We start from the raw sequence: 17,761 nt of genomic DNA on the forward strand, positions 1-17,761 counted from the left end.
TGCCGACCTTTGTATAGTCTGCAAACTTGGACATAAGCCTTATACACAATCATCAATATCATTAATAAATACAGAAAACAATAATGGACCCAACACTGAACCCTGGGGTACTCCACTAATAGCATTAGCCCACGAAGGGCAGTGTCCATTGATTACCACTATCTGTCTTCTCCCACTGAACTATCCCTTTATCCATAGCAGCAATTTGCCTCCAATGCCACACTGCTCCAATTAGTGCAGCAGTCTTATTGGTCAGACAAGACTTCCCCTTAACAATGTGTCCGAACTATAACTGAAGTCTTGTCTAGATGATCCTGCAGTGCTTCTTTAATTAGTGCCTCTATTAATTTCCCTGGAACAGAAGTTAAACAACTGTGGCTGGGTGGTTAAACAAGTAAGGTCTATAATTACTTGTGACGCCCCCTTTGATTCTCCTTTGTGAATTTGGGACACATTTGCATATCTCCAGTCCATGGGTACCTCCTCTGAGTCCAAGGAAGTTCTCATAATTATGGCTAAGGGTTTGCTTACTTCCTTTGCTGCCTCCTTTAATATAACTGGATAGATTCCATTCACCCCAGGTGTCTTTCTAATGTTTATCTTCAACAATTTCTTCTCCACTTTGCTCTCAGTTATTACAAAATAATCTAGCTCACTGTCACAGTTTAATTCATCTCTGGCATTCCCCTCCCTGAATATCTCCTCATGTGTGAATGTAGATGCAAAATATTCATTTAGTTTGTTAGCTACTTGATCATCACAACAGTTGAACCATTGATATCAAGTGGACCAATATGATTCATACCCTTCCTTCTAGAGTTTACACAAGTAAAGAAGTCTGTGCTGTTTTTCTTTGCATCCTTTGCCAAAGATTTCTCGTAATCTGCCTTTGCCTGCCTAACCTCCTTTGTGACTTGATTACAGACCAGCTTATATCTATCATAAGTTTCCGTGTCACCTGTTATTTAATAGTGCCAGTGAATCGATAGGGACCAATTACTCTACATGAAGAGAGCCCTATCCACACAGTAATGCCTGTGTGGCTGGGTGGTTAAACAAGTAATTGTTAAACAAGTAATTGTTAAACGTGTGGATGCTTTTGTTCCATATCATGATTTCCAAGAACACTGAATTTCATTGAGATTTTACAATTCCATTTTATAATTGCCTTTCTTTCTTTCTTCAAACTCAATTGGGTACTCTCCAATTTAGAGTTTTAGAGGTATCTATAAAATAAAATTAAATTATAAAAAAAATGAGGTTAAGAAATTTTAATTGGTGCATATTGTTCATTAAATATAAAATATTAAAGTGTGTGTGTATTCATTATTTGATACTGAGTACAGAATAAAGTTGAAATAATTTGTAAATTGCTACTTTTGGCAAAAAAAAACAAACAAACAAACAAAACAAAAAAAAAAAAAAACCCTTCCCACATCACCTGTCCATCCTGTCTTAATGGTATAAAGTACTAATTTACTGCCTTCAACCAAAATTTCTTGAAATTCCTTATTTTGTATATATTTTTGACTTGTGGTGGGGGTATGAGGTTACCAAGTTTTGATATTAACCCCATATGCTACCACAAAAGATGCACAGTGATCACCAACTCTTGCTCTAGTACAGCAGTTATGAAGTTGGGTTCGAACTCCTGTGGTCTTTTGGGGCTATAGTGGGTATACAGAGAAATTTTTATTTTTTCTAATTCTAAAAGTGATTTCTATTAAAGAATGCCTGTACAGATCACTTAATTTTTTTTCTCATTCAACTGTCAAAAGTATCCTTCAATAATTTCTTATATGCTAAGCATAATACTAAAATTTGATTCATTTATATCAATAAATTAGTAATTTAAAGTAATAAATTTTTTATTGTTTTATTGGCTAGCCATTAAAAACCTTTCAAAAGTGTTAAAATTATAAATGTGAACTTTCTTAAACTTTATAGTATAAGTAATATTATATAAATTAATAATAGCTACAAGAAAATCTTACTGTGGGGTGATTATCCAATATGCATAGTTTTCCTCCACACACATCTGAACTACTTATAGCCACCTACTAGTCCAGTTTCTATCACTAAATAAAGGCCATTCCTAAAGGGGAAACTAGTTTGAATGCATTTTTTTAAAATTTAATTCAGTAAGTAATATTTTATGGGATGAATAGTGGTAACAAAACACTTTTCACTTCATACCTAGAGCATCGACATCACTATCACATATAATATGATATTAAAGAATTTTAATTATTTTTGTATCCATTTTTCTGATTAATGCAATTTTTACCTAACTAAAATATTCATTGTCATATTCAAATAGTTCAAGCCTTTCTTTTATTGAAGTGACTATTTGGTCTAGTACAAAATAAAGAAATACATGGCAGTTTTCTTTAGCATGTTAAAATAAAAATTTGGTTTTCTTTCAGAGTACAAATTCTGTCATATCTATAAAACTGGAGCATAATTCTTGTAAATAGTTTATGGAAGTTGAAGGTTTTTCAAACGTTCATGTTTTGTGGGGGAGAGAGATCATAAATCTTGTATGGGTAACCAAGAATTTGTACTTACACCACTGGTTTAATTATCACCACATGTGAATACTAGATTGCAACAATCCTCTCTCTCTCTCTCTCTCTCTCTCTCTCTCTCTCTCTCTCTCTCTCTCTCTCTCTCTCTCTCTCTCTCTCACACACACACACACACACACACAGTAGTTATTATGATATACTGCATTTCCTGTATGTACTTCGAGCACTTAACTGAAAAAAAAAAAAGTTGACATTTGTTTGCCTTTAATAACAAAATAATTATATATATTAAATTTTGACTTGAAGATCATTCCTAAAGAATACCTAAAAATATACCCTAATCTCACATCAAGTATAAATATATGGAGTCCATTTCACTGTTTGATTACAATAATAACCATTTCAAGGAATTAAATAAGTTTTATAAAGGTGGAAAATCCCAACACAAAAAAAATCTTCCTTTAAGCACTATTACTGCCATTGTATATCTCCTTGTTTTAAGTAAAGTTTGCATTTACGTAATTCACGTAGAAGTTTCCTATTTCTTGATTCTTCCCCACTGCTTTTAAGGGATGGATTTTGCATGCAAGTTTGTTTCCCAAGTGAATGGTAGTTTTCAAGTCTTCCAAATGCTGAATTCATCCTTTGGTGACATTTCAAGGTTGGCTGTTCATATTGCTTGGAAAATACCTGTTTAATAACAATAACATTCAATTGGTTATGTTTACACCAGCAATAAATAAGAAAAAATTAATTTCTGAACAAATACATAAGGAAAAATTAATTTCTAAAAAAATAACGCACATTTGCTTAGAAGCTGATAGATAACAGCTTCAATTTTTTTTTTAGCATTAGCAAAGGCACATGTGCAAGAAAGCAAGCTTATACAGCAACAGCCAACAAAAAAAAAAAAACCACCCTTATTTCACCCATCCACTAGCTCCAAATGTTTGTCAAGTTCTGCCTTGAATCTATTTCAGCTATCAACTTCTACAACGACAGATGGAAGTTTGTTCCAGCAATCAACCACCTACTGGCTAAAGGCAAACTTCCGCACATCTATCCTACAACCGTCTTTCCTCAATTTGAATTTATGCCCTCTCAGGTGATTATTCTGAGCAAGAGGAAGAATCCCATCAGCATTGAGCATGCTCAAACCATTCAAGGCTTTATACACCTCAATCAGATCACCTCGCAGATGCCTAGTCTTCAGACACTGTAATTTGCAAAACTTAAGCCTTTCTTTGTAACAGCAACCCTTTGTTCCATTCACTAATCTTGTTGCCCTTCTCTGTACTCGTTCCAACAGCTCTACATCCTTCTTAAAATGAGGCCTCCAGACCTGTATGCAAACAAGGTATACAATACTCTGACTATTGTCAAAGTTATTCCCTGGATGCAGGGAATAACTTTAATATTATATACTTGGATCTTAGAAAGGCTTTTGATACTGTTGCACATGAAAGACTGCTGCACAAATTGGAGCAGTGTGGCATTGGAGGCAAATTGCTGCTATGGATAAAGTGGTGGTTGAGGGGGAGAAGACAGAGAGTGGTAATCAATGGACACTGCTCATCGTGGACTAATGTTATTAGTGGAGTCCCTCAGGGTTCAGTATTGGGTCCATTATTGTTTTCTGTATTTATAAATGATATTGATAATGGTATATCAAGCTTAATGTCCAAGTCTGCAGCCGATACGAAGGTTGGCAGGGTTGTCAAGGACACTACTGACACTACGCTACTGCAACAGGATCTGGAAAGGTTGAGCAGATGGGATTAGAGGTGGCAAATGAAGTTTAACATTGACAAATGTAAAGTACTACATATGGGAAACAGCAACCCCAGAGCAATGTATCAACTCTGTGGTACTACACTGACAGTGGTAGAGAATGAAAGGGACCTGGGGGTGGTTGTGCAGGCAGATATGAAGTTTTCTGAGCAGTGCAGACGGGTTGCAAGAGTAGCTTATGGTGTATTGTCGATGATATATAGGAATTTTTCTAGCAGGGATAAGGAGGTGATTATTCCCTTGTATAAGGCAATGGTCAGACCGCAACTGGAGTACTGTATACAGGTCTGGAGGTCTCATTTCAAGAAGGATGTAGAGATGCTGGAACGAGTACAGAAAAGGGCAACAAGATTAGTGAATGGAACAAAGGGGTGCTCTTACGAAGAAAGGCTTACGTTTTGCAAATTACAGTGTCTGGAGACTAGGCACTGGCGAGGTGATCTGATAGAGGTGTATAAAGCCTTGAATGGTTTGAGCATGCTCAATGCTGATGGGATTCTTCCTCTTGCTCAGAATAATCACCTGAGAGGGCATAAATTCAAATTGAGGAAAGACAGATGTAGGATAGACGTGAGGAAATTTGCCTTTAGCCAGCGGGTGGTTGGTTGCTGGAATAGACTTCCATCCCTTGTCGTGGAAGTTGATAGCCTAAATAAGTTTAAGGCTCAGCTGGACAGGTATTTCGAACAAACAGCGGGGGTGAAGTGGAAGTGGTTATTTTTTATTTATTTATTTGTTTTTTTGGCTGATGCTGCATAAGCTTGCTTTCTTGCATCAAATACTAATGCTAATGCTATTGCCTTATACAAGGGGATAATCACCTCCTTATCCCTGCTAGAAAAATTCCTGTATATCATTGACAAGACACCAAGAGCTACTCTTGCAGACTGTCTGCACTGTTCAGAAAACTTCATATCTGCCTGCACAATTACCCCCAGGTCCTATTCATTCTCTACCACTGTCAGTGTAGTACCACAGAGTTGATATTAGTCTGGGGTTACTGCTTCCCATATGTAGTACTTTACATTTGTCAATGTTAAAATTCATTGCCAACCTCTCAGCCCATCTGCTCAACTTTCCTAGATCCTGTTCCAGCAGCGTACTGTCATTAGTGTCATTAACAAACTTGCTAACCTTCTTATCTTCTGGAAACTTGGATATTAGGCTTGATATACCATCATTTATAAATACAGAAAACAACAATGGACCCAACACTGAACCCTGAGGGACTCCACTAATAACATTAGTCCATGATGAGCAGTGTCCATTGATTACCACTCTCTGTCTCATCCCACTCAGCCCTTTATCCATTGCAGCAATTTGCCTCCAATGCCAGACTGTTCCAATTTGTGCAGCAGTCTTCTATCAAAGGCCTTTCTAAGATCCAAATATATGATATCAAAGTTATTCTTTGCATCCAATTCGTTTGTGACCACATCATAGTATCCAATCAAATTGGTCAGACAAGACTTCCTCTTAACAAACCCATGCTGTGTCTGAGCTATAACTGAAGTCTTGTCTAGATGATCCTGCAAGGCTTCTTTAACCAGTGCCACCATTAATTTCCCCAGAACAGAAGTTAAACTAACAGGTTCGTAATTAAATGTCTCCCCCTTTGATCCTCCTTTGTGGATTGGGGGTCACATCTGCATATCTCCAGTCCATGGGTACTTCGTGAGTCCAGGGAAGCTCTCATAATTATTTCTAAGGGTTTGCTTACTTCCTTTGCTGCCTCCTTTAATATATCTGGATAGAATCCATCCACCTCAGGTTCCTTTATGTTTAACTTCAACAATTTCTCCTCAATTTACTCTCAGTTATTACAAGATTATCTAGCTTACTGCCAGAGTTTAATACACCTCTGGCATTACCCTCCCTGAATAACTCCTCATGTGTGCCTGTAGATGCAAAATATTCAGGTTTGGCTACCTGACCAGGATCATCAACAGTTGAACCATATGAACCATCAATATCAAGTGGAACAATCTGATTCATCCCCTTCCGTCTAGAATTTATATAAGTAAAGTCTTTGCTGTTTTCCTTTGCATCCTTTGCCAAAGAGTTCTCGTAATCTGCCTTCGCCTGCCTAACCTCCTTTGTGACTTGGTTGCAGACTGGCTTATATCTATCATAGGCTTCTGTGTCACCTGTTATTTTATATATAAATATATATATATATATATCCTATGCATTTTTCTTCTGTCACAGGTCTAATTAGTTCATCTGACATCCATTTAAGCCTAAATCTTGAACAATATTTTTTAGTTGGTATGAAAAGCCTAGTAGCGTCCAAGATTAATACTTTGAATGCTTTCCATTTTGAATTTGCTGTTAGTAACATCATCAGTTGGTCCCACCGTACAGAATTTAAATACTGTCTCAGACCACTGCAGTCACCTTTATGAAAGCAAAAACCCTTCCTTTACCCTTGATGGTAGTTACCTCTCAGTAAATCTCACTTCAGCACAATGTGATATCTGCCACCTAGTGGTTTCTTTATCTGCAGATTCTTAATGCATGAAGAATCACTACTGATAATCAGATCAAGAGTATTACTCCCTCTAGTTGCCTCCCTAACATGCTGATGTAGAAAATAATCATCCAATAAATCCACAAAAGCCTTGCTAGTGCGTGAGTGACCAACCCACAAATTTCAGTCAATCTTTGGGAAATTAAAATACCCCATTATAAGACACTGATTTACTATCCCACTATTTCTCTGCACAATTGCTCATTATACTCATCAGATTCATTAGGCCTATAACACACATCTACTCTCATTTTTCCTTTCCCAGTGCTTATTTCACATCAAACAGACTCAACACTGCATTGTCCACCAACATCAATTGGATGCACTTCCTTAGATTTTGTATGTTTCTTAACTAACAGCATAACCCCTCCTCCCTTCCTGTCTATCTTTGCTGTACAAATTGTACTCCCCAAATTCCAATTCTGCACTGCTTATGTCTGTGTGACACCATGTCTCTGATATCCCAACAATATCTGCCTTCGATGTCTTGACTAGCACTTCAAGCTCATCAAATTTATTAACTATACTCTTAGCATTGGTGTACATGCAAGTATACATGCATCTGTTTCTACTCTTAATTACTCTAACACAGCCTATGTATTTACCTGTTCCACTATGACTCCCAGTAGTCCTGGAAATCCCCATTGCTTTGCTTCCCTGGCTGCTGCTCAATTGAATTTCAATAGAAGCAGTGCAAGAATCACTTTTACCTCTGCCAGTAGCTACTGTTAATCTATTAGTCCATGTATCCCCCCAAGCTAGCAGTTTTCTGACCCAACTCTGCCTCAATAGCATCAGAAAATATTCTTGCACCCTTTCTATTTAAGTGTATCCCATCGCTGTAGAAGCAGTTTCTCCTGTTAAAAAGCAGAGACCATGCTGAGAAAAATTCTACCCCTTGAACCGGCTGCCTCCGTAGCCAGGTGGGTAGAAGCAGCAGTGCGCAACACATGCTTCTTGATTAGACCGGGGTTCGAGCCTGTGACCAAATACAGGGGATGCGGAAAGGTCAGGGAATGACCAATGCATATCCCCGGAGCAATATGGCCTTAGTTGCTAATGCTCCTAAAAACCAAATAACAAACAAACCCCTTGAGTCCTGCACAATGTCTCCAGGGCCTAATTGATTGACAAGGCTCTCACATTATACTCCCTTCTATTGTGTCTGTTCAGAATTGCAGACACTTTAAAATTCAATCCTAACTCACGGCTTTTTTTTCAGCACTGACATGTACTTGTTAAGTAATTCTGCCGGTCTCCTACTCTTAATATCATTAGTGCCAACATGTACAACAATATCACCTTTTGTGCCCTTACAAGATGATATTTGCTCTACAACATCATCAAACTTTACCCCTGGCAGACATACCCTGGTCCTGTTCCATCTATCCTTTTTGCACAATATGTTCCCCGTTTCCCTGACAACAGAATCACCAACAACTAGTTCCTTTGGGACCAGCGCATTCTGCCTTGGGGGTTGCCACTGTGTTGCGCGATGTTCAAGTTTTCTTGTTGTTATCGTGCCATGTACAAATTTTAATAAGATATCCCATTTAATAATAAACCCATTTATCTTTGATTATCTGTTGTTTCGTTGCAATGAATTATATACCAACAAAATGCAAATACAGAAAACTTTGATTCATATAATGCTTGAATGACAAATTGTGAGGTGAATGAAATGCAAAAGACACTAGTTTGTGAATAATTCTTACAAAATGCAACTGTTCATTCTACCCAATAAAATTTATTTAGACCTCTCCTATAATAATGGTTGTAAACAATAACATTCCAAGGGTCATTTCATAAGGGAAAGAATATCTGAAACTGGTAAATAGCAAAATAGGCCACAGAATTTCAGAGTGGAATAAAAAGTAGGTATAACATAATAGGAATGGAACATTATGCAGCGAAGATGCCATCCACCAAAATTACAAAAATATTAATGGATATGTACAAAAAAAATCATATAAAGGATAACAGATAGCAACCAATTTGTATTAATGGCAAATGATACATATCAATCTTGTAACAGTCCTTTTCCAATCGAAATTTATAACCACTTGTGTTATTCAAAGAATAGTAGGAATTCTATCTCATTTAGTTTACTTAATCTAGCCTTAATTGCTTCAACCTTCTAGTAGGTTCCTAGTTTCCAGATGCTAAATTTATGGAACTTGAGTCCTCCTTAGTAACAGTAGCTTTTGTGCCTCTGAAAAACCTTGTTGTTCTTCTCTGCATATTTTCCAAGAGATCTGCATCCTTCCTAAAATGAAGCTTTCATATCAGCACTCAAGATGCACCCCAACTATTCTCTTGTTCATTGCCTTACCATTAATATTCAGACACCCCGCTGCTGACAGTTAATCATGTCCTACCCAAACACCATGTCAGACAACTATAAATATGCTCATATATTTTTGAGGAGACGGTAGTACAATTGTGAATGCAAGAAGCTCCAATCAGTGGAGTTAAGACTTCCAATGTAGAATGATAATAGGAATTGGTCTGTACAAGCAATTGGTCTGTACATGACATTAACAGCACTGAAGATCCCTAGGTCAATGACTGGTGATCTGATGTTGCAAATGAACGTGGACTGGTGCAAACTGTCATAAAATGACCTGACAGAGCTCTTCTGTTCATGACACGTGTGTCAGGAAAACCCTGTCACATTCTGTCAGCTACAGATTCATTTGCTCAGAATGCAGGTTGATGATGTGGCAGCACACCGTGATACTGGATACCTCAGTGAGATGATTGGGACACACATATCAGCAAGTGCAGTGCACCAGATGCTGCATGATGTGGGTTACCACTGTTGCGCAGACATCCAGAAGCCACTATCAGCTTAACTAATTCCAGATGCCATCTAGCTTGGTGCAAAGGCTGTTGTTCTTGGATGGTAGACCAATGGAAAGCTGTGCTTTGGAGTGATGAGTTATAATATGCGGTCTACCACTCTGACGATCTTGACTGGGTGTGGCGGATGCCCAATGAAAGTTACTTACTGGATTGTATCATCCCAACAATGAAATTTGATGGTGGTAGCATGACTGTCTGGGGCTGTTATTCATGGTTTGGCTTGGTTGTTTTGTACAATAATAAGTTGCTTACATTGTGGCAGCACACGGGATAAGGTCCACACCTGTATCATTGAGACAACACTCCATGTTACACTACTTGCATTTTATGACAAACTGGTTTGAGGATATGAGCATCAAAAAGTTGGACTGGCCTGCCCAGAACCCTGATCTCAATTCTATAGAGAATTTCTGGGATGAATTAGATCATTAGGTGTGTGTGAGGAGAGACCACTCAAAAAATAGAGCTGAATTGGTCACCACTGTGAATAAAGGCTAAAGCTTTCATAAGTAAAGGTTATTTTTTTATATATGCAGGTGTCTGGATATTAATGGTAGGATGGTGTACAACAGGATAATCACCTCTTTATCTCCATGTAACTATTAGGGATGACTTTTAATATCATAAGGGATTACTATAAAAGCCAACACAGTTACAAAAATAGATTACTTGACTACCACAGAGTGGCTAAAACAAAAGTCAGTGGTGACAATTATCAATGTTATTCTTCCTGGCAAGTAATGAAGTAATTACTAGAAACAGCCTAGAGTACAACCAGTGATTCCACAGAAAGCACATAAAGGAATGGAATCCCTGAAACAATTCCTTAACAAATTTTTTTTAAGACATTGCACAACAAAGTACGTCCACTGTTGGCTTTTCCAATAACCATTTTGACCCAGGACTGAAAAACCATAGAATCAAGTTAATATGGATTGGAAGGAGCAGAGACATTTTTGAACTTTCTTCTCACAATGACTAAATTAATTAGCCTCTAGTGAAGGTTGCTTAACAAAACTAACTGGTTTTCCTTCTGTCAAATTGTAAAATAAATTTCTAAAAGTAGGGTGGTTTCCCCTCCAACTGGATTAAAAATCTGATGTTGCATATTTGCGTGAGGAAGCAGTGAATGTGTTAAGTACTTTGTTGTGCAATGGATTCTGCTTCTACTAGCAAATCAGTATAAATTACATTTCTGTGGTGCTAAGCCAAATTAATATTATCTGTGCAAACTTGCACTTTGGGATCTGTTTGGCAGAAAGTTTATTATCACACTATTTACTCTACAACCAATCACAGTGTTAATATATTAACACCATGAATTAATGAACTCTAAAGTGGATATTTCTTGTTAATTAAGGTATTTCACCTGGGAAACAGTAACCCCAAAATAACTTATACACTTGGTGAGGTTGAACTAAAGCTGGTAGTGGAGGAAAGGGACTTGGGTGTTACGATAAGGTCAGTGAAGTTCTCTGAGCATTGTGTCCTATCGATGATTTATCGAACAATTTATCGAAGGACATCATAATTCCATTATATAAGACTATTGTTAGATCCACTTGGAATACTGTGTTCAAGTATGGAGACTGTACCTAAAGAAAGACATTGTGCTTGTTGAAAGGGTCCAAAGACACGTAACTCGCCTGGTGAGATAGGCAAAAGGGCGTCTATACGAGGAAAGACTTCGAATATGTGGGTTGCAGAGCTTGGAAACTAGGCACCTTAGAGGAGACTTGATTGAGGAATTCAAGGCTCTGAGAGGCACAAGTAAAATGAATGAAGACAAAATTTTCACAGTTATAAATGATTCTAGAACTAGGGGCCATAATTTCAAGTTATGGGGAGGGGGATGTTTAGATTGGATTGCAGGAACTTTTATTTTAGCCAGCAAGTTATAAATTACTGGAATAAATTACCTGCATGGGTGGTATAAGCTGACAGTTTGGGGAAATTCAAAGGTCAGCTGGATAATTACCGTGTTTCTCAACCTTTTTTTTGTTTGCGTACCCCCAAAGAACCATGTTCTGATTTTTGTATCCCCATATATGATTGTCTACTGTATTTTACTACAATACAAAACACGCTTAAGTAAAAAATAGGATAAATCATCAATTCTGACGAATCATCACTTAGCTTAATAATGGCAATAGTGTAATTACTACAGAATATGGTTAAGTAAAAAATACGTTTCAATTGTTCCAAAATATTTTTGTTGCTTGTTAATCTCTCGCGTACCCCCCCCCCCGGAAGTTCCAGCGTACCCCCTGGGTACGTGTACAGTAATACCCCGACTTACGCTACCCCGACTTACGCGGTTCTTGATTTTTTCGTTTGGCAACGCTGCCGCCCACTATCTTCAAGGTCGTTTTTCATATGTTATCGATATACGGTGCGACGGCGGAGAATGAGAGCGAAAGATGAACAAAATTCAACTTTGCTGCTTTTATGTTTTTTATATCAGTGAAGGGGAAACACATTTCACCATAATAACGTAAAAACCAACACAATTCCAACTATCGGTATAATCGCAAATGCAATTAGATCGAGTTTACTACCAGTTTATAACAGATTTCACTAGCAGAAACGCAACTGGATTTTTATTGTTTTATGGTAGTAACCCCTAGAAATGTGAGGTGTTAATAGTGTATCTCTGCCTTTATGGTGTTGTTTATTCAGTTGCTACATGCGCGCAGCTTTGTTTATGCGTATCAAGCGTGCCTCCTCGTTTTTTAATTGTGCTTTATTCCCTAAAAATGAGTAAAATACTTAAAAGGTGTGAAAAGGAAGCGTCTTGGTGAAGACACTGCAGATTCAGAGAGAAAAAGAAAAGCAATTATCGATAAACAGAGGCGGACTGGATCAAAAATTCTTACCCGGGAAAATTTATAGTGGCCTCATACTATGGTTTATGGCCAAAATCACACTGGCCCACCGGGGTTTCCCCGGTAAGGCTTATGGCCAGTCCGCCTCTGTCGAGAGAAAAAATATGAAATTGTGAAACGCTTTGAGCAAAATGAAAGACCATGTGATATTGCACGTGCTACAGGCCTAAATGAAGCAACGGCGAAAAGCACATGACAATTGCAAACTTGACAGGTTTAAAATTGAAAAGGGCTCAATTGTAAAGGGCTTAAAAATTTTAGAAAACATAGACTCCAACGTAGAACGCGTTATAGCTACAAAGCAAGGAATAAAAAAAATTATTAGCTTGCTACGAAGAAATTCTGCGTGAAAAAAAGAACGCGCTGTGTCGTCAGACGAATTTGTTAGATTTTATGAAGCCATAGACATCGAAATAACTTTTTAACGTAAGTAATTTGTTTTTTAATACATATTTTGTATTAATATGTATAAAGAACTGCAATTTTATTAATATTTTTCTTCTAAACTAGTGTTTATGTTAGTCCTTGGTCCCAATTAAGCAAAATTTATATGTATTTATATGCAAAGTTGTACCCCGACTTACGCGAATTCGACTTACGCGATTTTCGTCGGACCCACCTATCGCGTAACTTTGGGGTATTACTGTATTCCCAGTTGAATAATGCTGCTTTAGAATATCACCTTGAGAAGCACGTGGCTACATTATAAGTTTCTAACATCTAGGTAAAATTTACACCCTGGATAACTACTTATAATAAAAACAATGAGTGACCATAGGATATTCTAAAAATTCAAAATTGGGCTTTTGCTGAATAATTCAAACATTTGGGTAATACTTTAACTGGTCTGTAAATGATACATTACATCAATATAAATACATCTCACACACACTAGAATCCTGGTTATCCAAAACAGCTGGAACCAAGGGTAGTTCTGACAACTGATGTTCAAATAATCAATAAACAGGAAAAAAACAAAAACTTAATGAAAGAAAATTAGAGTTGTATTTATTATTTACAAAATATATACTGTACATATTTATACAACTTTAAAATAATTGCAAATGATTTTCTACATGAAAGATGATAATCTTTTTTGACATTGCAAAATTCATTCAGTATTTTTTTCAAATGCATCAAGTGGTTCGCATTCAATTCTTGTGATCTGGCCTACCTAATAGCAATCTGAAGGCTATTAGTTTCCATGATTATTCACGCTGTGGAAACAATGAATCTAAGTTACAGCTTGAGAGTATATAGAAGCCAGGTGGCGATAAATATATAGAATGCTGACATATATTTCATAGCTGACCAGACAAAGGCAGAGATAGGAAAAAATAAATGAAAGAAATAAAATAAAGAAACTCTACAACACCTAAAAAAAAAGTGCATTCCAATATTATTCTTTCCCAGTGCATCAGAATAGCCACCACATGTAGTAGCAACAGTTTGATTATTCACAATATCAAAATTCTCTATATAAAGCCTACCTTTATTATCATTTCAATAAAGCTCACAATACATTAAAATATAAAAAATTGCTTAACCACCTCTTTGATATTAATAGTATAATAGCAAGCTGACATCCTCTGCTTTCAGGCTGTGTACATAATGTACAGTTTATACCCCCGCCCAGCCCCTGTGGTGTCTTACAGTTTAGAAAACTTGTGTCCACCAATTGGCTACCAAGGGGGGGTATAAGTATTAAGTTTATTAATATTATTAATTATTTTAATTTTAAAGGGCAATAATTTTTTAAATGGTAATTTTAAAGTGGCAATCTTTTACCATTATTAACATAACTGATTGTTATTAACATAACCTATTGAGATTATGTTAATATATGTCAATATATTAACATAATCTCAATAGGATTGAGAAACACATAATTGACTTAAACACATGAAGCATGCTCCCAGAACTATGTTTCGGGTCCTACTATAGGAATGGGATTCACGACCCCAGATTGCCCTAGCACACCTATATTTCCTCTTCCTCATATTATTTTCCACTGTCCTAATACCCTATATCTTATTTCTTGTGTGGCATTGGTTTATTGAATTCAATATCAAGATGCTATTTTTCATTCGCTTTTTGCTATAGTTTGCTTTTTTTGCCTTAAAGTTCAGTGTCTACATTACATTACTTTGACAGTTTACCTTTTCTCCACTATCCTGGGACATACTACTTCATTCGTTTAATACCGATCTTCCCATCACACCTAGCAATCTTAATCTTGTCCGACTTACTGCCTTCCAATGCTTGAGGTTGCTATAACATACTATATATTTACTCTGATAATAGCCGGTATTTCCTTTCTTCATCTCCAATACAGCATGATGGCCTATGCTGCATTGGAGTGTAGCATCTACGATGCTCTGACTCCAGCATGGTATGACAGTAAGTTGCATCTTTGACCCTCCGCTTCGGCTTTTTAATTTATTTCTTTCATTTATTTTTTCCTTCCTTTTCCTATCTCTGCCTCTATTGGGCCAGCCATGAAATAAACATCAGCATTCTATATATTTACCACCACCCTTAACCTGGCTTCTATATACTCTCAAGTTGTAACTTGGATTCGTTGTTTCCACCATGTGCCATGTATATTTCATGTTACAAACAGAGGCCTTACTTCTTGCTGTATTTCCCTTGGTTTTGATGGCTGACTCTTGAAAATGATGTTAAAATCATCAGATTTGCAGCATTAAGTACCTTTAATATATTATTTTTTTATTTTACAGGTGCCTTTGCATTTTTTCCATAGTTTCGACTTCTGGTTTCATTAGACTATCTCCTTATCTAGATATACATATAAAAAAAAAACAAAGTCCAATGAATCAGTAAAAAAAGCCAAGTAGGCTGGGTAGATTATCCAAATCAATTCTTTATGACACTAACCACCCTAATGTGAAGCATAAACATTTTTTTGTAATTTTATTAAAATGACATTAATGTGGTTAATATTATACAACTATATTAATACTGAAATTTCCTTCCTATAAGTGGAATCATGATTTTATTAGTTTTATTGCTTACAATTAAATATTAAATGTGTCAAATTCTCTGAGTGAAATTTAGGGCAATAATAAAAGCACAAAAAAAACTTCAAAAATTTTTCATATAACTGAAATTTTGGATAATTGATATTCAGATAACTTGACTTCTACAGTATATTACCCCAGGGACTCACATCTGGTGAGTATGGGCTTGGCAAACCCAGGGTCCTGAGCTGGATATCACCATTCTTCTCTTTCTTTCTTGGTGATTCCCTTCTATTTCTCTCTCAGGGTAATGCAGGAATTTTTTTTGGCTGGTGCAGCATAAGCCTCAGGCTTCCTTGCACCATATGGCTGCTAATAATAATAATATGTATACTTTTCGTTTTTGAAAAGGAAAAATAAAATTATGCATTTTAATGCATAAGAGTTAGTTTTATATACATCACAACCTTTTCTTCTGCTAGGAAACCAACCACAATGCATATAGAGCAAAACTTATATGAAATATACACTGTACAGTGAACTCTGAAAACAGTTATATTTGAGTACTTACTTTATTCAGTAGTGAATGAAGGATGTCTTTGCTTTCTTTCTTAATTTTGATGTGCATACTTATATAGTCTAGTTTATGCAATAGTTCCTCCTTTTCTAGTATATTTCTTGTATCAACTAGTTGCTTGGTCAAAGCAGCTTTATCACTGGAAAGAAAATATATGCACTCTAAATATAATTTGGGAACACTAAAAACATGACACTTTTACTTAGAGAGAAAATGGATAAAAAGCCAAATATTTAATCTGAGTTATGCATAGCTGCGCAAGTTAAAATAATCCATATTTACAAGCACAGTGCAACTTCAATATACCATGCAAGTGTGATCACGTTCATATTAATCAACAATCCCTTTCTCATAAAGTCACTTTTACTTGCTGTAATACACACATTTAGTTTTTGGTGCACTGTCTTTTCAAAAGCCTTTCTATCAGTGTTGTTCTGAATTGATATTTCAACATGAAAATTCCAATGACTAACAACAACAATATGGAGATGGTACAATCACAACTCCATCCTATTATGGAATAGGATATCCACATCTGGTAATGATGTATCCAGAGCAATCATGTTAATCAGTGATCCCTTTCTCAGTCACTTTACTTCCTGTTACAGACACCAAGTGTTACATTATTATTTAATGCTTTGGGGAAAATTCTAACATGGTATAAAAATTTACAAGCAAAAAGCTGCCCTATTTAAAATTCTGAAATGCTTGTGAAAATGTTATGAGACAGAAGAGACATTTAATAATAAATCTTAGTGGTAAAATCAAAATCCTAGAAAAAGTCCCCTGTGATAATATAGTTCTTTCACTACTTTCCCCTAATTTGGAGGTCTGGATTTGGATTAAATAAAAAACTGGAGGAATTCTTAAAGGACACTTTCTGGGGCACTAGAATAACCCCCATCCATAAGTTATTCTAGGAAAAATTATTCAGTTCACAGAATATGCAAACTGAGTTGTGCAGATACAATATGGCCTGAGATGCTAATATGCAGTAAAGCCACTGACAATAGCCCAAAAAAGATGTGGAGTGTGCCATAAAGAGATCTCAACAGACAAAAAAAAAAAAAAAAGAGTTGTCTTCTGAATTCGCTCTATACCACACTTCACATCTTTTCTGGGATTGTTGTTTTTCAAATATAGCCAGATTTCTGTCAAAATCTCTGTTTTAAGATGAAGCATACAAAAATAAACATTCAAAATAAATTGTCTTATTTTGTGTTATTTTTGGTAAACCGTATTAAGACTGAACATAATGCATTTGGGCAATTAATGAAATGAGTTAAACTAAAGGTATTTTTAATGCAGCATAAATACAGGATTGTTAATATAATTAATTTTATTTAATTCAATTAATCTAATATTAAAATAGCAAGAGCTTTTTAATATTAGATTAGTGAAACACAATAACTAGAAGTCATTAGGCTATAATTAATGTCAGTAATTCAATTACTAGTACTAGAGGGGGAAAATTATAGTGATGGTTTGGGATTGTAACTGCTATATTTGATAAAATATTAAGTTATTTACACACCCTTTAATCAGAATTAACATTCCAAACTTCGTTAAATATGCAGTACATTGATTTGTAAACTAATTAGATG

At 36.1% G+C, this 17,761-nt stretch overlaps 1 protein-coding gene across 1 annotated transcript in view; it reads right to left on the bottom strand.

Moving 5' to 3' along the window:
- Positions 1-2,999: 2,999 nt before the first annotated feature.
- Positions 3,000-17,761, bottom strand: part of LOC150083621 (uncharacterized) — an 80,265-nt gene continuing 65,503 nt past the window's right edge. The window contains exons 7-8 of the mRNA XM_090378543.1: positions 16,152-16,296; positions 3,000-3,218 (exon numbers count right to left, since the gene is read on the bottom strand). Coding sequence (XP_090234669.1) covers positions 3,000-3,218; positions 16,152-16,296 — 364 coding nt within the window. The remainder of the gene's footprint in view (positions 3,219-16,151; positions 16,297-17,761) is intronic.

This window comes from Mastigoproctus giganteus, chromosome 7 (genome assembly GCF_048544385.1).
Source record: "Mastigoproctus giganteus isolate SK-2022 chromosome 7, ASM4854438v1, whole genome shotgun sequence".
NCBI lineage: Eukaryota > Metazoa > Arthropoda > Arachnida > Uropygi > Thelyphonidae > Mastigoproctus > Mastigoproctus giganteus.